General features: G+C 45.2%; 1 protein-coding gene across 1 annotated transcript in view; it reads left to right on the top strand.

Moving 5' to 3' along the window:
- LOC138799960 (ephrin type-B receptor 5-like) overlaps nt 1-23,819 on the top strand; it is a 70,715-nt gene that overhangs the window by 5,212 nt on the left and 41,684 nt on the right. Inside the window, exons 2-3 of the mRNA XM_069981765.1 lie at nt 2,248-2,335; nt 2,922-3,630. Coding sequence (XP_069837866.1) covers nt 2,248-2,335; nt 2,922-3,630 — 797 coding nt within the window. The remainder of the gene's footprint in view (nt 1-2,247; nt 2,336-2,921; nt 3,631-23,819) is intronic.

Raw genomic sequence — 23,819 nt, 5'->3', positions numbered from 1 at the left:
CTTGACTAAAGTAGGTTAAGGGGCTGTCTTGTGGCCTTGCCTAATAAGTGCGGTACACTGACGGGATACCTTGCACTGTGCGTGTTACTTGGTAAAGAATCTTGTACTCACAGCTAAGACTGAGAAAGAGGAAGAAGAAGGCAGCCTTATGCCAGATCAGCCCACAAAGTGTCAGGTTTGGAAGTAGTCCCAAGGTTGAACAACTGGGTGTAGCTAACCCCTCAAGGTTTCCCGAGTAGGTCAAGCAGATTTTAATAGAGTTCGTCAGCTTATACACTGCAGACTTTTCCCTTTTTTAGATAGTCCAGACTAGATCCAAGATGGTATCCAAGGCTTTTCCCAGAAGAAAGTTACCCTACCTTGGGGTTAAGCTCTGCATACTTGTTCTCAATACTCCTAACAAAACTGTCCAGATTCTAGAAAGAGAAATAGATGCTACGTGTCTGCAAAAGTCTGGTAGGGTGCTACCCCCTGACACCATTCATAATACTAGTGTTATCTAGGGGTCCAGGTGATACTGTTACATCTGAACTCTCTAAAGCTACAACTCTAGAACAAGAACATGAGATTCACATATGATGAGAAGGAATGGAGACATCTCTCCTAGAAAGAAGACCACCTCAGGATAGAAGACCTCCGTTCCTATTATTTCTGGATTTAGTCAAAAGGAATAATACACAAGGGAGGTGGTTAGGGAGAATTTTCACAGAATGGAGGAACCATGTAAGACTTTTTTGTTTTAATAACAAATGCCTTCCACATGCATTTCAGTTACCGACGTAGAGGTTAAGGTGCAATCTTTAATGGTAGAAGTTCCAACAAAGATGGTGGAAATGGCAATATACTGTAGCAGCCGCTGTCAGTAGATGAACAAGCATGTGCAGTGCTAAACGTGCAGTCTCAAAATGTCCAAGACAATAGCGGTGGAACTTCACATGAGTTGCAGCAGCAAACAGTAGAGGTGCAGACACAGGTATTTGAATTGGAATCACAGATGGAAAAATCCATTTATTGATTAGCAAGGTGTCACTCCAAATGGAAGAGGCAACCGTGTGATTAAAGAAGTGGTAATTCACATAGCCACAGTGGGACTGGGGTGCTTAGGGGTCATCTGTTAAACTGACTCTGGGAACCCAGAAGTGTCTGGGACTTTGATCTATTTAGGGGTTCACCATGGTTCCCCATTGGGCCAGTCCAAGCATTGAAATGTAAGCTAGATGTAGAGGTTCACCATACAAAATTATTGTCAGGAGCCAAGCCGCATGCTCGGTCTCTACCTCTGCCGAGGCGCGCGGCTTGGCTGAGAATGATGCTGACGGCGTCCTTCACAACGGGCAGCAACGGTTTCTGGGGTTGCGCCAACAGCGTCCTTAGCAGCCGCCCTGCACGTTCAGATCTCGGGCCGCGCTCTGATGTTATCACTAGAGATGAGTGAACCTCAAGCGAACCCGAACTTTCGGCATTTGATTACCAGTGGCTGCTGAACTTGGATAAAGCCCTAAGGCTATGTGGAAAACATAGATATAGTCATTGGCTGTATCCATGTTTTCCAGACAACCTTAGAGCTTTATCCAAGTTCAGCAGCCCCAGCTAATCAAATGCCGAACATTCGGGTTCGGATCGACTCGAACCCGAACCCGGTTCGCTCATTTCTAGTTATCACGCTCTGCTGTCGAGCGGGACTGGTTGCTGGGGTCCTGCCCATAGTATCCCCGGCAACCAGCCTGCTGTGTTTATTTTTTCTTTTGTGTATTGCCGCGGCTGGGGCCTTACCACCCCCGGTCGATCGGTTTCAGGTGTATCCTTAATGGTGACTGACAGCTTACCTAGCCAGTTAGCTGTCAGCATCTAGGTTCCTGTTCACTATAAATCTCAGCCCCTGGTCTCATTCCAGTGCCTGTGATAGCGCCTTGTGCCTTGACCTAGCATTCTCCTGACTGTTTATTGTTGTTGTTCTGACCTTTTGGATTACGTACCCTGGCCTTGCTTTCTGAATTCTGATTTTGTACCTTCACTGCCCAGCTGCTGTTGACTTAGTTTCCTGTGTATTTCAGTGTAAGATTTGTCGACCAGTTGTCCGCAGTAAATCTTAGTACTGTTTAGGGCAAGTAGGTAGGGACAGCTGGGGCGGGTGCCAGTCTAGGGCTGCACTTGTCTACGTGTCTTTCCAGTACCCTACCTGACATTTATATTTAGAAGACAGAAAGTCTACTATAAGAGCTTCCATTGTGTATGATTTGCTCACAGTTTAATCCTTTCTTGTATTACAGAGATCCTACTTGATACAACACAAGAAACCTCAGAGATTGGCTGGTCAACCCACCCAGAGGGAGGGGTAAGTAACCCGAGGGAATGCTAACTAAAAGCCTCCTACAGGTGCCCATACACTTTATACTTAAGTTGACCTTAGCCCCCCCCCCCCCCCCTACTCTCCACCTATAGATGAAGTGGGTGGAAAGAAAGGATGGGCATGCTGATTTCTTTGTGTACAACCCTACTGTTTCAGGAGGGATAAGCCAGTGCCAGAGCTGAAGCTTACCACTCCCCTATGCCTAACGTTCATGTGTATGGGATGAATGGAAAAGATAATATTCAGAGACAGTTATTATAAATGTCTGGGCAGCTTCTGGGCAGCCAAATCTAACCTGCCGCTAGTCCCCTATTCCTCATGGGGCACTGAGGAGGAAGGTATGTCTCTTACCTCTTTGCTGTTCCGGTGCTGTTAGCAGTGTAATCCTCAGTCTGTAGCACTGTTAAGAGCACTACCCTGCCCCCCAGAGCAGGATCAGCACTCTGGGCGGTGGGGCAATGCTCCTAACGGTGCTCCAGACCGAGGATTACACTGCTAACAGCACAGGACAACAATTGCCACCCTGGTTTCATAAGTATACTTTTTTCCCAACTTTTCTTTTCTTTTTTAGTGGGATGAAGTCAGTGTGTTAGATGGCCAGCGACGTCTCCTGCGCACCTATGAAGTTTGCAATTCATATGCTCAACGCTCCAACCAGAGTAACTGGCTGCGCACAGGATATATTCCAAGCCGTACTGCTCGACGTATATATGTCACATTACGTTTTTCAGTACGAGACTGTGCCAGCTTGCGGGCACCCCCATCTCGTCGTCACCTGGCCTGCAAAGAAACATTTACACTATATTATCGCCAAGTGGACAGTGCCATGGAAGCTGAGGATTGGGGTTGGACAGAAGAGTCTTGGATAAAAGTAGATACTATTGGAGCTGGTAAAAGTTTTTCACGAGACCCGGGAAAAGGTGGGCAGGGACCTCGAATGGATGAGAGAACTATAGATTTTGGACCAATAGAAAGAAGTGGATTCTACTTGGCCTTTGTGGATTCGGGAGCCTGCCTATCTTTGGCTGGAGTAAAAATTTATTTTAATAAGTGTCCAGCTACTATTAGGAGTTTGTCATCCTTCCCTGAGACCCCATCAAGTGGAGAAGGTGGGGCATCACTGGCGGAAGCTTCAGGAAGCTGTGTAAGTGGCGCTCATGTTCAGGGTACAACGCGGCTCAGTCTACACTGCGGAGGAGAGGGGGAGTGGATGGTGTCAAGTGGAAACTGTGTCTGTGACCCGGGAAGAGAAGAGGATGAAGAAGGAGCTGAATGTCGGGGTAAGATACTTACAAAATACCGTGTGACCAAACTTACCATGCTTCACCAACAAGTATTTTACTTCATAGTAGGTAAGGGCTTATGAGCCATCAAGGTAGGGCTCACTGGTGCTATAGGTTATGTTAAGGAACAGTTCCTACAGCTGGCACCATGCTATATCCTTACAATAAATTAATGGTGTACTATATGGAAAAGCAACAAGAGGAGAGAGTGGGAAACCACTTGATGCTCGTAACACAATAGTGGTATAGAATGATGGAATGAGGGCACAGCCACAAAAAAGGGGGAAGGGCGGGGGGGGGGGGTATTAGCAGATGGTTTTCACTTCTTGGTGGGGGAAACTATACTGCATTATGGCACTGCAACATAGCCCTTGAGAGACAAAGAATCCAGATCAAGGTAAACGTTTCACCATCCATTTTAAAGAACTTGGCGAATGTGATGGTATGACCCTGTTAAAAGTCTTATTATAGACCCAAATGTGTCTATGTACCCTGATACCGCCCCCCCAAGCCCCCCAAGCCCGTTGTGAATACTCATTTTGAATTAGAATTAAATTTAAAAAAAAATAATTAAAAAAAAAAAAATGTCATACTTCCATATAAAAACTTTTGATCAGTCATTCGTCCGACAGTTAGCTCTTATCCTCCCCATACACATGGTGGACAGTCTCGTGTTCCCCATTGGGAGGGGGGTATGCCACAGCCAGACTGATCTTTGGCTAACTTATCTCTCCAAAAACAAAGGGATTGGGTAGTGAAAATCCCTCACACCTGACTTCCATTTCCACCGACATCACCTGTTGGTAGAGACTCGGGAGAACCCCAGTCAGCTGATTGTAGTATAAACACAGAAGGTGCCAGGAGTAGTCCAGGCTTAGCATGTTCTCTCTCTCTCAGCTCTTTGTCATGTGACCTGGATGGACTTATAATGTAAGCCTATGGGGCCATCCTGGTTTTATCGACACAGCGTGGGGAGAGCACCTCGTGGCTCGTCCCCTATGTGTTTTTCTGATCGGTCATGGTAATGGCAAAAAAATATACTTTTAGCTTAGTAACTTAGTAACAAGTGCACTGTTATGAGGTCAAGTTATTTTAGCTCTTTAGAAAATAATGGCTTCTGGCTTTATATCCTCCATCCTATATGTACTCAACCTAAAAGCAATGGATTGGGCCCCAATTGCCCATGATGGGTCTCAGCAAAGATACATTTGCGGATAGAAGAGCTTTTCATCTTTTAGTCTTTGTTGGGGTTAAGGGTGGTGTTTCATATAGGATTAGGTTGCTGTTCTACATTCCTCCCATGCTTTACACTGCAGCATTGCTTATATCTATCTGCTTCTATGTAAAAGCAAAATACACCACACGTCCACCATGAATTCATAAAGAAGTCATATCCCGGACAGCAGTGATAGTGACTAGAAAATAGTATGCTTCTGTAACAAATGTGTCAGACATTGCATTATATATAGTAACTAAGGAGGCTGCCTATTTATTACAATAAAGACCATACATTGTATGTCTGTCCTATGGTTAGCTTTCTCCTCCATTGTCTGAATAGGGAAAGTTCCATCTCTGATTATACCAGTGTAATCCTTTAAACCCTTCAGTAATAAATAATCTGTTTCATTTAGGTTAAAGATTGAGTAGAGTCTATAGCCCAGAATATTCTGATTAAACTAGAATAGGGTAGTCACCATCCTCCTGACAGCGAGAAAAGTCTGTGTGCCTTTACTACCAAGGTTGTAGTGTCCCTCTGGTTATTACTCTACATTCTCAGTAATTGATAAAACACACTGTAGTGTTACTATGATTACAGCGCTACTACAGAACATGATCGCTATATATAAGAATATAACTACTATAATACTGCTCCTATATACAGGAATATAACTACTATAATACTGCTCCTATATACAAGAATATAACTACTATAATACTGCTCCTATATACAAAAATATAACTACTATAATACTGCTCCTATATACAAGAATATAACTACTATAATACTGCTCCTATATACAAGAATATAACTACTATAATACTGCTCCTATATACAGGAATATAACTACTATAATACTGCTCCCTATATACAAGAATATAACTACTATAATACTGCCCCTATATACAAGAATATAACTACTATAATACTGCTCCTATATACAGGAATATAACTACTATAATACTGCTCCTATATACAGGAATATAACTACTATAATACTGCTCCATATATACAAGAATATAACTACTATAATACTGCTCCATATATACAAGAGTATAACTACTATAATACTGCTCCTATATACAGGAATATAACTACTATCATACTGCTCCTATATACAGGAATATAACTACTATAATACTGCTCCTATATACAGGGATATAACTACTATAATACTGCTCCTATATACAAGAATATAACTACTATAATACTGCTCCTATATACAAGAATATAACTACTATAATACTGCTCCTATATACAAGAATATACCTACTATAATACTGCCCCCTATATACAAGAATATAACTACTATAATACTGCTCCTATATACAAGAATATAACTACTATAATATTGCTCCCTATATACAGGAATATAACTACTATAATACTGCTCCTATATACAGGAATATAACTACTATAATACTGCTCCTATATACAGGAATATAACTACTATAATACTGCTCATATGTACAGGAATATAACTACTATAATACTGCCCCCTATATACAGGAATATAACTACTATAATACTGTTCCCGATACACAAGAATATAACTACTATAATACGAACTGGAGAGAATAGAACGGCTGCACATCCTATCTATGGCTGATACTAATGCCGCTAGGCCTATATTAAAAATCAACACCAGAGTGTCTGTATATGAATTGATCAAGCCATATTGCCCCGTGTACCACCGCGCAGGTCCTCTGGTCCACACGGGTCCCTACGCTAACTCCACACCGTGTCGGTCAGCGACCGCCCACCCCGCAAAGCGTGCACATGCAGGGAAGGGAGGCCATGGAACGGCCCTGCAACCCCAATGTCACAGAACCAGACCCAAAAAGCCCCACCAAGACCCAGCCAGCACCACCGGCGGGGAAGGCTGCCCCCAAACGACACCAGTATGGATATGGTATTACACTTACCATTGCTGCTCTCACAGAATGGGGAAGACATAGGGTCCAGACATGTGAGCACAGGCATATCCTGCTAATTTTGGTCATGTGGGTCTTATAAAGGAGTGCTAGCTGTTCAGAGAGGGAGAACAGTAAAACACGAACTGGAGAGAATGGAACCGCTGCACATCCCATCTATGGCTGATACTAATGCCGCTAGGCCTATATTAAAAATCAACACCAGAGTGTCTGTATATGAATTGATCAAGCCATATTGCCCCGTGTACCACCGCGCAGGTCCTCTGGTCCACACGGGTCCCTACGCTAACTCCACACCGTGTCGGTCAGCGACAGCCAACCCCGCAAAGCGTGCACGTGCAGGGAAGGGGGGCCATGGAACGGCCCTGCAACCCCAATGTTTTTTATTTAGCCTAGCGGCACTAGTATCAGCCATAGGTGTGAGGTGCAGCACTCTGTTTCTTCCCTGAACCACATTTTGTTTCTCTCTTTTCTCCGTGTTTTGCACTCCTCCTGGTGAGACTCACATGACCGCAATTAGCAGGAGACACCTGAGTGCACATGGTTTTAATCCCTCCTGTTTTTTCCCATTCTGTTTGCTGCAGCTATGGTGAGTGTAATATCTTATCCAGACTTGTGCTGCTTGGGGGCGACCTTCTCCGCCGGCGATGCTGGCCGGGTTCTGGTGTGGTGTTTTTGGGTCTGGTCCTGTGGCATGGGGGTCGCAGGGCCGTCCCATGGCCCCCGTTCCCTGACTGTGCACGCCTGCGGGGTTGGTGGCCACTGACTGGCACGGTGTGGACTTAGTGTAGGGACCCATGTGTATCAGATACCGGCACGAGGTACATGGGGCAGTATGGCTTGATCAATTCATACACAAAATTCTGATGTGTTTTTTATTTAGCCTAGGGGCACTAGTATCAGTTATAGGTATGAGGTGCAGCACTCCGTTTCTTCCCTGAACCACATAACTACTATAATACTGCTCCTATATACAAGAATATAACTACTTTAATACTGCCCCTGTATACAAGAATATAACTACTATAATGTACAAACAAAAGAGAAAAAAGATACGTGCACTCACCGATGTAGTGTGCCGCTGGGGTACTTTAATGGAGGTTACATCCACATATGCAGGGAGGGGGGAGTGGAGGCAGGTGTCTGTTCAGTGGTAGACAACAATTGTTTCACGTGTTCCCACGCTTCTTCCGGTCTACGGAATGACGCCATGCCACTAAGGAGGTGCTTAAATACATAATAGTGCAAGTGATACAAACAGATTAAAATAATGTTACACAAATGGCGCAAACTCGTTGCGCTCATTTAACCCTAAAGGACCGAGGGCATTTAGCTTAGAGATCCATAGAGTCTCTTTGCGCAGTAGGTTGAGATGGCGGTCTCCGCCTCCTGAGACTTGGTTAACTCTTTCCAAACCGCAAAACTTGAGACATCTCGTATTTCCTTGGTGGGCTTGGCGTATGTGATCAATCAGTCTGGGCACGCCTTTCCCTGATCGAACAGAGTAGCAATGCTCTTTGTATCGGGTAGCTAGGGCTCGTTTAGTTTTGCCTATGTAAAACCGCCCGCAGTCGCAAATGATGGCATAAACCACAAAAGTGGTTTTGCAGGTGATCAAGCTGCTGACTCGGCATTCTACACCATTTAAATTAATGAAAGCTACATTGAGCAATTGCGGACAGTACAAACAGTTCCCACATCTCTTGTTTCCATTAGGTATGGAAGCGCTAAGCCAGGATTCCTTCCTTTGTTTCAAAGGAGGTGGCTTGATCGCATCTGCGACAGTCCTGTTCTTGCGGTGGGCTATGATGGGCCTGGCTGTAGTGCTCTCTTGTAAATCTGCATCTTGTGCCAAGATGCCCCAGTGTCTATGGATAATTTGGCGTAGGGTATCGTTCATAGGAGAATTAGTGAAGATGAAAGAGAAGCGATCGGGTTTCTTTACCTGTTTATTTCTGTTTCCCCTCAGCAAATCGTACCTCTTGGTGTTGCGGGCTCTCTGAAGGGCTACATCCACTAATTTCTCTGGATAAGCTCTTTCGAGCAATCTACCTTTTAGTTCATGAGCCTGTCGCTCAAAACCATTCTTGTCGCTATTAACCTTTCTGACCCTCAGCATTTGGCTGTAGGGTATAGCGTCTCTGGTATGGGCAGGGTGTGAACTATGGTAGTGCAAGAGGGAGTTACACGAGTTTGGTTTCCTATAGATGGAGGTGGAGATCACCTCGTTGTGTATCTCCACCAAGACATCCAGGAATTCCAAGCGTGTCCCTCCAAATACACTCGTAAAGGCCATATTGACGCGATTAGTGTTATTCAGATAGTGTACAAAGTTGGAGAAATCATCCTCCGTGCCCTCCCAGATGATAAAAATATCATCGACGTACCTAAAGTACGTTTTGATGAATTTAATGAAGGGGTTGGCTGCGGAAAAAACCAGGTCACTCTCAAAAAACGCCAAAAATAAATTTGCGTATGTGCAAGATACTGGTGTCCCCATTGCCGTCCCGACGTTCTGGGTGTACCATTGGTCCCCGAATGTGAAGCAGTTATTGGTCAGTATGAATGTGAGGGCGTCAGTAATGAAGGCGATATATTCGGGGGGCTGCCCGGCCTGCCGGAGGAAACAACCGACAGCCTCCACACCCGCATCATGTGGGATGCGGGTGTAGAGGCTCTCGACGTCCACCGACACGAGGGAGCAACCGGGGGTGAGGCAGATATCCTGGAGTGCAAGCAAAAAGTCACCTGTATCTTTAAGATACGATGGGACTGCAGTGAGTAGTGGTCTAAGAGCCCAATCCAGAAATTGGGACAGGCTTTCAGTGACGGATGCAACAGCTGAGACTATGGGCCTACCGGGAGGGGGATGTCTATTCTTGTGCACCTTGGGTAGGCAGTACCACTTGGGGGCCCTAGGGTGGTCGGGGAGCAACTTCTCTGCGGTTTTGCTATCAATAGCTCCTGTCGACACATGCACCCGAAGCAAAGATCTTAATTTATCCTTGATTTTATTAGTTGGGTCACCCTTGAGTGTACTGTAGACTGTCCCATCTGATAGTTGTCTTCTCGCCTCCTCTTGGTACATAACGGTGCTCATAATGACAGTGGCTCCCCCTTTGTCCGCTCTACATACTGTCAAATCCGGTCTTTTTTTCAGCCAAGTTACGGCTCTCTGTTCCCTGTTGGTGAGATTAATCCTGGCCTCTGGGTATACCAGTGCTCTCACGTCCTTAAGAACGGCTTGCGTGAATTTATCAATAGCTCCACCCGGTGCTACAGGTGGGTAAAAGGTGGATTTCTTCCCTTTGGTGAACGGTGTGTCCATCATGTAGGTGGTATCCGGGCGGTCATCCATATTGGCCAACATGTTGATGCCCTGCACATCCTGAGTATCCATATGTCCTGCAACATTAAATCCGAGGGGGCCAATGGTACATCTCCGAGGGCCAGATTGTAGTTCAGATTCTTGTACTTTGTTGGCGAAAAACTTTTTTAAATTGATACGTCTGAGACCTTTATTGAAGTCTACTTCAAATTGTGAAAATGAGAAATTTTCCATAAGTCCAAAATTGAGGCCCTTAGACAAAAACTCTGTGCATTCCTGAGGGATGTCTAAGCCAGAAATATTGAGGACTTTAGGGGGGGTAACTAATTTTGCCAGGTCACCTGCTTCCCTTTGCCTTTTCCTCTCCAAGCGCCTCTTCCTCTTCTGGCCCCCTCGCCGGATCCTCCTCCTCCCTTGAATCGTATGTAGCAAGCCAGAGAGTACCGAGGGGGCTACGTATGTACAAAGCCCCGGCCCAATTCCAAGAGAGCGAGGAGTTCGTGCTAGCCTGGCAGAAAGCACACTTGCAGCACGCTAATTATCTACTACTCCTGGTCCTGGAGGAAAACAAAAAAGAATATAACGTGGTCACCGCAGATCTATGCCGAGCTAAATTGGAATTCCGCACTCGAGTGACAGAAGAACAAATGGCCTCATTCCAAAAGAAATTGGATAAAAAACTTGTCACTCTACAGGCTGACATTAAACAACAGAAGCGCGACAAGTTCATGCGGGACAAAATGGACTACGATAACGGCAAACTGTTCGATTGGAGCGGCAAAAAATCTAAAAAAATTAAATCCCGCAAACGCGGTTTTTCGGAGTTCTGGACTACAGACTCCGATACCAGTGCCTCGGATGAAACCACAGGTCCGGAACGATCTGCCCCATACCCTGGTCGCCCCCCTTTAGGAGGAGGATCCGGCGAGGGGGCCAGAAGAGGAAGAGGCGCTTGGAGAGGAAAAGGCAAAGGGAAGCAGGTGACCTGGCAAAATTAGTTACCCCCCCTAAAGTCCTCAATATTTCTGGCTTAGACATCCCTCAGGAATGCACAGAGTTGTTGTCTAAGGGCCTCAATTTTGGACTTATGGAAAATTTCTCATTTTCACAATTTGAAGTAGACTTCAATAAAGGTCTCAGACGTATCAATTTAAAAAAGTTTTTCGCCAACAAAGTACAAGAATCTGAACTACAATCTGGCCCTCGGAGATGTACCATTGGCCCCCTCGGATTTAATGTTGCAGGACATATGGATACTCAGGATGTGCAGGGCATCAACATGTTGGCCAATATGGATGACCGCCCGGATACCACCTACATGATGGACACACCGTTCACCAAAGGGAAGAAATCCACCTTTTACCCACCTGTAGCACCGGGTGGAGCTATTGATAAATTCACGCAAGCCGTTCTTAAGGACGTGAGAGCACTGGTATACCCAGAGGCCAGGATTAATCTCACCAACAGGGAACAGAGAGCCGTAACTTGGCTGAAAAAAAGACCGGATTTGACAGTATGTAGAGCGGACAAAGGGGGAGCCACTGTCATTATGAGCACCGTTATGTACCAAGAGGAGGCGAGAAGACAACTATCAGATGGGACAGTCTACAGTACACTCAAGGGTGACCCAACTAATAAAATCAAGGATAAATTAAGATCTTTGCTTCGGGTGCATGTGTCGACAGGAGCTATTGATAGCAAAACCGCAGAGAAGTTGCTCCCCGACCACCCTAGGGCCCCCAAGTGGTACTGCCTACCCAAGGTGCACAAGAATAGACATCCCCCTCCCGGTAGGCCCATAGTCTCAGCTGTTGCATCCGTCACTGAAAGCCTGTCCCAATTTCTGGATTGGGCTCTTAGACCACTACTCACTGCAGTCCCATCGTATCTTAAAGATACAGGTGACTTTTTGCTTGCACTCCAGGATATCTGCCTCACCCCCGGTTGCTCCCTCGTGTCGGTGGACGTCGAGAGCCTCTACACCCGCATCCCACATGATGCGGGTGTGGAGGCTGTCGGTTGTTTCCTCCGGCAGGCCGGGCAGCCCCCCGAATATATCGCCTTCATTACTGACGCCCTCACATTCATACTGACCAATAACTGCTTCACATTCGGGGACCAATGGTACACCCAGAACGTCGGGACGGCAATGGGGACACCAGTATCTTGCACATACGCAAATTTATTTTTGGCGTTTTTTGAGAGTGACCTGGTTTTTTCCGCAGCCAACCCCTTCATTAAATTCATCAAAACGTACTTTAGGTACGTCGATGATATTTTTATCATCTGGGAGGGCACGGAGGATGATTTCTCCAACTTTGTACACTATCTGAATAACACTAATCGCGTCAATATGGCCTTTACGAGTGTATTTGGAGGGACACGCTTGGAATTCCTGGATGTCTTGGTGGAGATACACAACGAGGTGATCTCCACCTCCATCTATAGGAAACCAAACTCGTGTAACTCCCTCTTGCACTACCATAGTTCACACCCTGCCCATACCAGAGACGCTATACCCTACAGCCAAATGCTGAGGGTCAGAAAGGTTAATAGCGACAAGAATGGTTTTGAGCGACAGGCTCATGAACTAAAAGGTAGATTGCTCGAAAGAGCTTATCCAGAGAAATTAGTGGATGTAGCCCTTCAGAGAGCCCGCAACACCAAGAGGTACGATTTGCTGAGGGGAAACAGAAATAAACAGGTAAAGAAACCCGATCGCTTCTCTTTCATCTTCACTAATTCTCCTATGAACGATACCCTACGCCAAATTATCCATAGACACTGGGGCATCTTGGCACAAGATGCAGATTTACAAGAGAGCACTACAGCCAGGCCCATCATAGCCCACCGCAAGAACAGGACTGTCGCAGATGCGATCAAGCCACCTCCTTTGAAACAAAGGAAGGAATCCTGGCTTAGCGCTTCCATACCTAATGGAAACAAGAGATGTGGGAACTGTTTGTACTGTCCGCAATTGCTCAATGTAGCTTTCATTAATTTAAATGGTGTAGAATGCCGAGTCAGCAGCTTGATCACCTGCAAAACCACTTTTGTGGTTTATGCCATCATTTGCGACTGCGGGCGGTTTTACATAGGCAAAACTAAACGAGCCCTAGCTACCCGATACAAAGAGCATTGCTACTCTGTTCGATCAGGGAAAGGCGTGCCCAGACTGATTGATCACATACGCCAAGCCCACCAAGGAAATACGAGATGTCTCAAGTTTTGCGGGTTGGAAAGAGTTAACCAAGTCTCAGGAGGCGGAGACCGCCATCTCAACCTACTGCGCAAAGAGACTCTATGGATCTCTAAGCTAAATGCCCTCGGTCCTTTAGGGTTAAATGAGCGCAACGAGTTTGCGCCATTTGTGTAACATTATTTTAATCTGTTTGTATCACTTGCACTATTATGTATTTAAGCACCTCCTTAGTGGCATGGCGTCATTCCGTAGACCGGAAGAAGCGTGGGAACACGTGAAACAATTGTTGTCTACCACTGAACAGACACCTGCCTCCACTCCCCCCTCCCTGCATATGTGGATGTAACCTCCATTAAAGTACCCCAGCGGCACACTACATCGGTGAGTGCACGTATCTTTTTTCTCTTTTGTTTGTACATTACCCCACTACTTATACGGAGCACCCTATACACAGTGGCCATATCGGGGATACCTTGCTGGACTCTCACCTGCGAATCCGGTTGCCGGAGATTGCGAGGGCGGTGCGATCCACTCTCTCCCCTTCCGTGATTAACTACTATAATACTGCCTCCTATATACAAGAATATAACTACTATAATACTGCTCCTATATACAAGAATATAACTACTATAATACTGCTCCTATATACAAGAATATAACTACTGTAATACTGCTCCTATATACAAGAATATAACTACTATAATACTGCCCCCTATATACAGGAATATAACTACTATAATACTGTTCCTATATATAAGAATATAACTACTATAATACTGCCCCCTATATACAAGAATATAACCACTATAATACTGCTCCTATATACAGGAATATAACTACTATAATACTGCTCCTATATACAGGAATATAACTACTATAATACTGCTCCTATATACAAGAATATAGCTACTATAATACTGCTCCTATATACAGGAATATACTGTAACTACTATAAAACTGATCCTATATACGGGAGTATAACTACTATAATACTGCTCCTATATACAGGAATATAACTACTATAATACTGCCTCCTATATTCAAGAATATAACTACTATAATACTGCTCCTATACACAAGAATATAACTACTATAATACTGCTCCTATATACAAGAATATAACTACTACAATACTGCTCCTATACACAAGAATATAACTACTATTATACTGCTCCTATATACAAGAATATAACTATAATACTGCTCCTATATACAAGAATATAACTACTATAATACTGCTCCTATATACAAGAATATAACTACTGTAATACTGCTCCTATATACAAGAATATAACTACTATAATACTGCCCCCTATATACAGGAATATAACTACTATAATACTGTTCCTATATATAAGAATATAACTACTATAATACTGCCCCCTATATACAAGAATATAACCACTATAATACTGCTCCTATATACAGGAATATAACTACTATAATACTGCTCCTATATACAGGAATATAACTACTATAATACTGCTCCTATATACAAGAATATAGCTACTATAATACTGCTCCTATATACAGGAATATACTGTAACTACTATAAAACTGATCCTATATACGGGAGTATAACTACTATAATACTGCTCCTATATACAGGAATATAACTACTATAATACTGCCTCCTATATTCAAGAATATAACTACTATAATACTGCTCCTATACACAAGAATATAACTACTATAATACTGCTCCTATATACAAGAATATAACTACTATAATACTGCTCTCTATATACAAGAATATAACTACTATAATACTGCTCCTATACACAAGAATATAACTACTATTATACTGCTCCTATATACAAGAATATAACTATAATACTGCTCCTATATACAAGAATATAACTACTATAATACTGCCTCCTACCTGTGAGGACGTGTGTTGGTAGCTCTCCTGCATTGCTCTCATGCCTGGAGAAAGCCCAGGGCGGGGCCACCCTGGGTGGGGAAGCTCCCCAAGCGAGGCCCAGGCTCCAAGGCCTACACTGGGAGACAACTCCCAAGCTCTTTCTAAGGTGGATGGAAATCCCAAAGTTTCTAGTAATGAAAAGAACGTAAGAAGCACAAGTAAACTGAAAGATAACAAGATGGAAGTTAGTGAGAAAGCAGCAGCAAGCCCAAGGCCAAGCCAGCAAAGTGAGTGCATGGTGAGACAAGCAGGAGAAGCAGCAGGTGCACAGCCCCCCACTCCTGCACCCAGACAGAAGAGGACATCTCTGGAGAGACAGACCCTGCAGGAGAACATCAGGCAGCAGGTGATGGTCTCCAGGATGGTGGGTCACGGCAAGACCAGATCTGCAACAAAGCAGGAACCAGGTGATTGCAAACAGCCTGAGAGACCACAGAGACCTACACCTGAGGAGAAGCCAGAGAGACCAGCAGAGAAGGAGCCAGAGAGAGCACCTGAGCTGCAGATGGCGGAGGAGATCCCAGGTCTGGTAAGGAGGATGGGGGAGCTAAAACACCATAAACAAATGCTGCAAATGCAGATAGACTGCATATACAATCTAAAAACTGTCCACCCTGAGAGTAACACCCTGTATGATGCTAAACTGCACTCACTGAGCGTTGAGCTGGCTGAGGTGGTGAGGGAGATGGACTGTGTCCTGGAGAGGATGGGGCCTCTGGCTGAGACTTACCACAACCAGGAACGCTTTGCTGCCCAAGCACAGACAGTATCATCCCAGTCCAGACCCTCAGACGCTGCGTCTATGTCCCAGCGAGGGCCCCGTGTCATCCTGCAGGCCCCAAGTTTTGTGTTCCAGGAGGGGAAACATCAGCAGAGACAACAGCCAAAAACATCTCTGGCTGTCCCTGAGCAACAAACTATGCCTCAGACTGCACATGCACTACAAGTCCCAGCCAACACTGCACAGCAGCAGGACAGTGGAGTGTCATCTTTGTGTGAGACTGTGGATAGTAATGGTGATCATGGTGTGTCTGACCCTCAGACAGCAGCACATGGACTACAAGTCCCAGGAGAAGCATCATCGGCACCACAAGTCCCAGCCAACACTGCACAGCAGCAGGACAGTGGACAATCATCTGGGTGTCAGACTGTGGACAGTAGTGGTGGTCATGGTGTAGCTGAGGGGTCAGGGGTTGGAGGGGATACACAGTCTGTGTGGGAGATGGAACCATCTGATGATGCCATGGTAGATGGGGTGGTGGAGATAGGAAATAATGTTGCATGTGATTTCCCCCCATTAAGCCCCCCACATGTTGAGGCTGCCCCCTCTAGTACAGACCTTCACCCTAAACCCCCTGAGAGTGCCCCCCATCAGGAACCCCCCAGAAACGCCTGGAGTCGGGGTGCTCCATCATTCACCCCCAGTGCCCATTATACCGGCCAGGCGTTTAAGAGGAGGAACGTGGTAAGGTTCAAGCATAAGGGCAACAAGGAAGACCTCCCTGCCAGGAGACTAGTCATCCGGGAGCTCCTGTGCCACCAGATGGGGTTTACACCAGCCGACATCCTGGCCGTAATAAACCTTCCAGACAGACAGGGCTATGACGTTAGCTTTAAGCTCATGTCCAGTCTGGATCGGTTTTGGGCGCAGTTTCCAAGGTTTAGGGACACAGAGAGCTGGAATCAGTTCATCCTCATTCCCATTTCTAAGCCTGATACGGCCACAGTAAATATCATCTTCTGGAATGAGTCTGTTCCCCCCCAGGATATAGTGGTATGGCTCAGGCGACACTGTGACCTCATGTCTGACCTCACCAAAGCCCGTGACGATGATGGTATCTGGACTGGAGGGTGGCGGGCACTGGTGAAACTACGGCAGCACAATAATATCACGCTGCATCTCCCCAATTCCTTCTTTATTGGGAGGGAGAAGGGGGTCTGTTTCTACCCCGGTCAGCCCAGGAAATGTTTCAAGTGCGGTAAACTTGGTCATGTGGCGAGTGTGTGCACGGTGCTGAGGTGCAACCTGTGTGGGGAGGTCGGCCATGTCAGTTCCACCTGCAAGAACATCCGCTGTAACCTATGTGGTAGGATTGGCCACCCGCACAGGGAATGCCCAGATGCCTGGCACAACATATGTGGAGATCTCCCTGACCAGGACTTGCTGGCAGCGACAGATGTGTTAGAGGAGGAGGCTCTAATTTCAGGGACAATACTGACCAGACAGGAGGTCCAGCAGGGGTCAGATAATGTACATCCAGGTCCATCGTCAGAGGGGGTGCAAGCACACACACAGGGGGTACAGAGACGCACAGAGGGGGTACAAGCACCCATAGAGGCCACCTCAGACCAACAGCAGTCACAGACAGTCTCCTCTAAGTCACCATCTGTTTTTGAGGAAATTAAGAGCAATAAGAGGAAGAAAAAAGACCCGTCCTCCCGCAAACCTGAGGAGAGTCCCAGTGCAGGCCAGAGGGCCAAGAAACCAGTCACTAGCGGTGATGGAGTCATGGTCTTATCTAATAGATATGATGTTCTCTCGGAATCAGATGGTGACTATGAGAAGGAGCTAGAAAGGATTGACAAAGAGTGTGAAGAGGACACAGGGCTCCCCCGCACAAAAAAGAAAACCCCCACTATAGAGACTCCGACACAGTCAGATATGGAGACTGGAGGTAGAGACAGCGATTCTGACATGTGATGATGGCAGTCACTAATATGGTCTTCTTCTATTGTCTCCCCATGGCTGGGTTCACTTTAAACATCATCTCCAGTAATGCCAACAGCATAAAAGTAAGAAGGACGAGACATGCGGTATACGACCATCTGAAACACCTGAATGCTGATGTAATCTTCTTACAAGAGACACGTCTGACGTCATCTGGACTGTTGTCTGAGGCACAGAGAGATTGGACGTCTGGTCCGTCCTTCTGGTCACTGGCTGTAGAGCCTTATGCGGGAGTAGCCATATTGTTTAACACCACTGACGTGACTGTACATAGGATGACAGAGGTTGTTATGGGGAGGTGTCTGGTCCTTGAGGTCACTGTCCATAGCAGACGGCTCAGGCTTATTAACATCTATGGCCCACAGACAGTGACTGAAAGGATCCATGTCCTTAATGAGGTGAAGCCATACCTGTTTACTTCTATTCCCGTTGTATTAGCTGGAGACTTTAACGTTGCCCGGTCAGCGGGTGACAGGTCCTCCGGCAGAGCTGTGGCCAGGGACTCTACAGTCCTTAACAACATCATTTTGCAGGCTGGTCTGAGTGACGTCTTTGCACAGGGTGGAAGGAGGCCAAAATTCACATATTGCTGTGGTGACAGGAGGAGTAGAATAGATCTGGCGTTCGTGAATCCTACAGAAACTGTTAGCGGGATGAGTGAGAAAGCCGTCCCATACTCCGACCACCTGGCCTTGTGTTTCTGCCTGGGAGTCGCTAAACGTCCAGATCTTGGTAGGGGGTTATGGAAACTTAATTCCAGCCTCCTGGATGACGTTTATGTCCAGAATTGTGTTCACTCCCTCCTCCAGAACCAACTTGAGAGAGTGGATTTTTATGACAGTATGGCTGACTGGTGGGAGGATGTCAAGGAGGAGATCTGCTCCCTCTTGAAGAAACTGTCTATTAAGAGAGGGAAGAGTAAGTATGGCCAGTATCTAAGACTGCGTAAAGAATTGGAGTCACTCTATTCGGTGGGTGGGGGTGACCAACAAAGGATTGACCGGCTGAAATCTGAGATGAGCCAGTATCAGTACAGTAGGTATACCTCCCTGGTGGTTGAACGGGATTATGGGTCCTTAGGGTCTCCTGATCCCTATGAGAATTGCCGGGAGCGGGTGGCAAAGAAATTAATCTCTGGTCTCACTGACTCCCAGGGTGTTTTGCAGGAATCGCGGGAGGGTATCTTGGGGGTCGTGAGATCTTACTATACTGACTTGTTTCAGAGGAAGGCTTTGGATAAGGAAAAAGTGACCCAATTCTTGGAGGCAACTCCAGTGCCTGATACTAATGATTTGGACTTTTCTCCTTTGACAGCAGAACTAACGGTGGAGGAGGTCAAAGAGGCCATTGATAAGTTACATCTGAAGAAGGCACCAGGTCCAGATGGTATTACAGCAGAATTTTATAAGAAATTCAGAGATCTCTTGGCTCCAATCCTTGTGGATGTATATAGGAATTGTCTAGAAAATCACCTGATGCCTCCATCCATGAGGGTCTCATCGTTGATTCTGCTGTCTAAAGGTAAAGACCCTAGCGACATCAAGAACTGGAGGCCAATTGCCCTCTTGAATGTCGACAGGAAGATTCTGGCAAAAATTCTGTTCTGTAGATTAGTTTGTTTGTCCCCAGCACTGTTGGCAGGCTGTCAGTATGGCACAGTACAAGGGCGGAACATCTCTGGAGCGGTGCTCTCCATCAGGGAGATGTTTGAGAGATGTAAAGCCCTTGGGTGTGGGAGATATGTTGTAGGTCTTGACCAGGCTAAAGCCTTTGACAGAGTAGATCATGCGTATCTATGGGCCACTTTATCAAAGTACGGTATTCCGGGACAATTCATAGATTGGCTGAGAACTTTGTATTGTGAGGCTGAGAGCTTTCCTCTGATCAATGGTTGGCGGGGTGGCACATTCAGGGTAGAGGCAGGGGTGCGACAAGGTTGCCCACTGAGTCCACTGCTGTATGTGTTTGCTATCGATCCGTTCCTGAGATCGCTGCAGCGGTGTGGTTTTCAGGGGGTACCGGTCCCCCATTGCTTGCCCCTGGATGTTGTTGCCTACGCGGATGATGTGACTGTAGTGATATCTGAGCCTCGTGAGGTGGAGATGTTGTCTGCAGCCATCAGAAGCTACTCGGAGGCCTCAGGGTCTCTGGTCAACCTTGAGAAGAGTCAAGCTTTCTGGACATTGAATAAAGACCCAGATTTTGATCTGCCGCAGTTTGCCAAGGCCTCCACCCATATTAAGATCCTTGGGGTTAAATTCGGGAGGGACGATAATTCCAGGCTAAATTGGGAAGTGAAGTTGGATGCCGGAAATATAAAGGTTCAGCGGTGGAAGAACTGGAGGCTGACCTATAGAGAGCGGATCTCAATGCTGAAGACTTACCTGGTCCCCGTCTTCTTGTACGTCTCTGTCGTCTTTCCTTTGCCAGAATCTTTCTCGGCTAGGCTCTTTAGCCTGTTCTTCCAGCTCTTATGGGGCAACAGGTTGAACCCAGTAAAAAGAGGGATAACTTACCTGCAGAGGAGAGAGGGTGGGCTAGATATGTTAAATCCAAGGGTGTTCTTTGACTCCATGTTTCTTAAAGTAAATTTTGGTTGCCTGGACTCAAACAACAGTCCTCTGTGGGTGAATAGTATCAGGGACTGGATATTGCCTTTTGCAGAACCTTGGATGCGAGGCGGCAGTCTCAAGAGGGGGAGATTGACTCCTGGACACCTTCCCCAGTATCTGGAGTACGGAATACGATGTCTCAAGAAATGGAGTATAGATAAGTGTTTCATTGAGAGTAAAACCAGGAAAGATCTATACTCCAGAGTGTGTAAGACCTTCTACAGTGTACAGCCTGTACTTAGAGACTATCCAACTACCATCTTGCAGGACAGTCTGCGGCTTCTCAATGGTCCGCGGCTCCCCCCTAAGTTCTGGGATATCTCCTGGCTGTCATTACAGGGGAAGCTCTTTGTTAGGGGAAACCTGAAATTCCTCAGTGTGTCAGATCGCATGTGTCCCTTGGGTTGTCAGCAGGAGGAGACTATGGATCATTTCATTTCAGAGTGCTGGGGTGGACGGAAAATCTGGCATGACATATCCGCCAAGCTAAATATCCCCACATTACAGTCCCTGAAATACCCAGAAATCATCTATGGGGTCACATCTAATTGGTATAATATCAACCGGGGGACCCTGTATCTGATCATCTCTGTGATAAAGTACTATCACTGGCACACTAGAACGCGAGTCTCCATACATAGTGAGCCATTCAATCATGCCAAAGCCATATCCCTCATTCTCTCAGAGCTCAGGTGGATCCAGGCACTAGAGGTCAGGAAAAAAGGGGAGAACATCAGATTATGGAGGAACGTCCATCTGTAGTAATGTATTGTTTTGTTTATTGTAACAGAGGCTATTATTTATTTATTTACTACTTTTTATTTCCTTTAGTTAAAATGGATTTAAGTTACAATTAGTATAATTTTATTTTATTATGCACAAGTATAAGTTATACTGTTTATGATTATTTATTTTTTCTGATGGAAAAGTATTTTTGTATTTGTTTGTTTTATATCCATAAAAATTGCCTCCTATATACAGGAATATAACTACTATAATACTGCTCCTATACACAAGAATATAACTACCATAATACTGCCCCCTGTATACAAGAATATAACTACAATAAGCACAAGCAAAAAGATGTGCTGGCACTATCAATAACCCGTGGTTTTCTGAAACTTTTTTTGTGTTCAGGTTAAGTGACCTTACGTGATAGGGAGCGTTGTAGTCTTTGTTTGCTGAGTGATCTCAGTACAGTTTCTGCATCACAGTGGTGCTCAGCATAAATGAAAAAATGGCTTGTGCTTATTATATAACTACAATAATACTGCTCCTATATACAAGAATATACCTACTATAATACTGCTCCTATATACAGGGATATAACTACTATATTACTGCTCCTATATACAGGAATATAACTACTATAATACTGCTCCTATATACAAGAATATAACTACTATAATACTGTCCCCTATATACAAGAATATAACTACTATAATACTGCCTCCTATATACAGGAATATAACTACTATAATACTGCCCCCTATATACAGGAATATAACTACTATAATACTGCTCCTATGTACAAGAATATAACTACTATAATACTGCTCCTATATACAGGAATATAACTACTATAATACTGCTCCTATATACAAGAATATAACTACTATAATACTGCTCCTATATACAAGAATATAACTCCTATAATACTGTCCCCTATATACAAGAATATACCTACTATAATACTGCTCCTATATACAGGGATATAACTACTATAATGCTGCTCCTATATACAAGAATATAACTACTGTAATACTACTCCTATATACAAGAATATACCTACAATAATTCAGCTACAAGGAGACAGTGATCCAGAGAACATCCCAGTGTGGCCATACAGCTGGGGGGGGGGGGGGGGTGAAGACTAATTAGAGACCAATGCAATACAATCAGGGGAGGGAGAGGTGAATGTTGCAGGTGGGTACCTGGGACGGCTGTTTCGGACTACACGCCCATCATCTATTCAGGTTCAAAGAGAAAATGCTGCCCTCAGCCACACAAGTTTTTGGCAGGGTAGGGGGATCAATGGCTGCATTATTTAACTTGAGCACTCTTTAGGAGCACTTACAGTTAAAGAGTCAGCCGCAGCATCCGGTGGCCGGGTAGACCCTAGTTCAACGGGTGCTACCTAAGTTTTTTTTGCTGTCCGCTCAGCAGCAAGGGGCACCGCTTGAGGTCACATCTCAAGTGGCCTCGTGGCAGAAGTACCCTTGCAGCGTGTTCATAGGCAAAAGATTTTGGGCAGTGTTCTTCCTATCTGGGGCACTGGCCCCTAGTGACGCCCCTGCCTAAAACAGATGTGAACGGAGCCTTAGTATACTCTAGTAAATTGTCGCTGTAGATCTCCCTGTACACGGACCTGATGGTTGCAGTTACACAGCATATCCATGTTTATGATGTTGGAGTTTTATAATAATTTTTTTCTGTCCCTTTGGCGCTTTTCTCCTTTGCACATTTCTTCTTTTTTTTTCCATTATTTTCCTCTCAATTATCCTGTTATTTTGTCTCCGGTGAATCTGAGGATGCAGTAAAACATGTATCCGCACAAGTACTGCCGGCATGAAAAGACACTCAGCATTGTACTCTGCCGCTGGCGAAATATTCCTAACATCTCCGAATTTTTTTCTCCTGTTAGTGCTCTCAGCCTCTGAACATCATCCCTCCTGCCTTGTGTATGTTTTCTCTTCTCCTCGTTGCTTACACGCTATTTCCATTCTACGTTGCTTCAGTTTACAAAAATTTCCTCTTTAAATTTTCCAACTGACCTAGAATTTGGGAAAATTGATTTCAAATGACAATTCCACCCACTTAAGGAGGAGGGAGGGGGTCCGAGGAGATGGTTGGGGGAAGCAAACAGCTTTAATTAATTCCTGGAGTCTTTAATTAGCTGAATTCCTTGAAGGTTTATAAAAGAGCAACAATTATTTTGTGGAAGATTCTTTCACCTTCTATAGCTAAGCCCAGAACTCTTCAAAAACTTGCCCATATATATTTTTCTTAAAGGGGTTATCCAGTGCTACAAAAACATGGCCACTTTCCCCTTACTGTTGTCTCCAGCTTGGGTGGGGTTTTAAAGCTCAATTCCATTGAAGTAAATGGAGCTTAAATGCAAACCACACCTGAATTAGAGACAACAGTAGGGGGAAAAGTGGCCATGTAATTGTAGCGCTGGATAACCCCTTTAACAGTTTAACTCGGATACAGACAGACCCGAGCATGCTCAAGGTTCG

This window comes from Dendropsophus ebraccatus, chromosome 8 (assembly GCF_027789765.1).
Source record: "Dendropsophus ebraccatus isolate aDenEbr1 chromosome 8, aDenEbr1.pat, whole genome shotgun sequence".
In the NCBI taxonomy this organism is placed as follows: Eukaryota; Metazoa; Chordata; class Amphibia; order Anura; family Hylidae; genus Dendropsophus; species Dendropsophus ebraccatus.
Note: the sequence above shows the minus strand (reverse complement) of the source record. Positions and strands in the feature narration are given on the sequence as shown.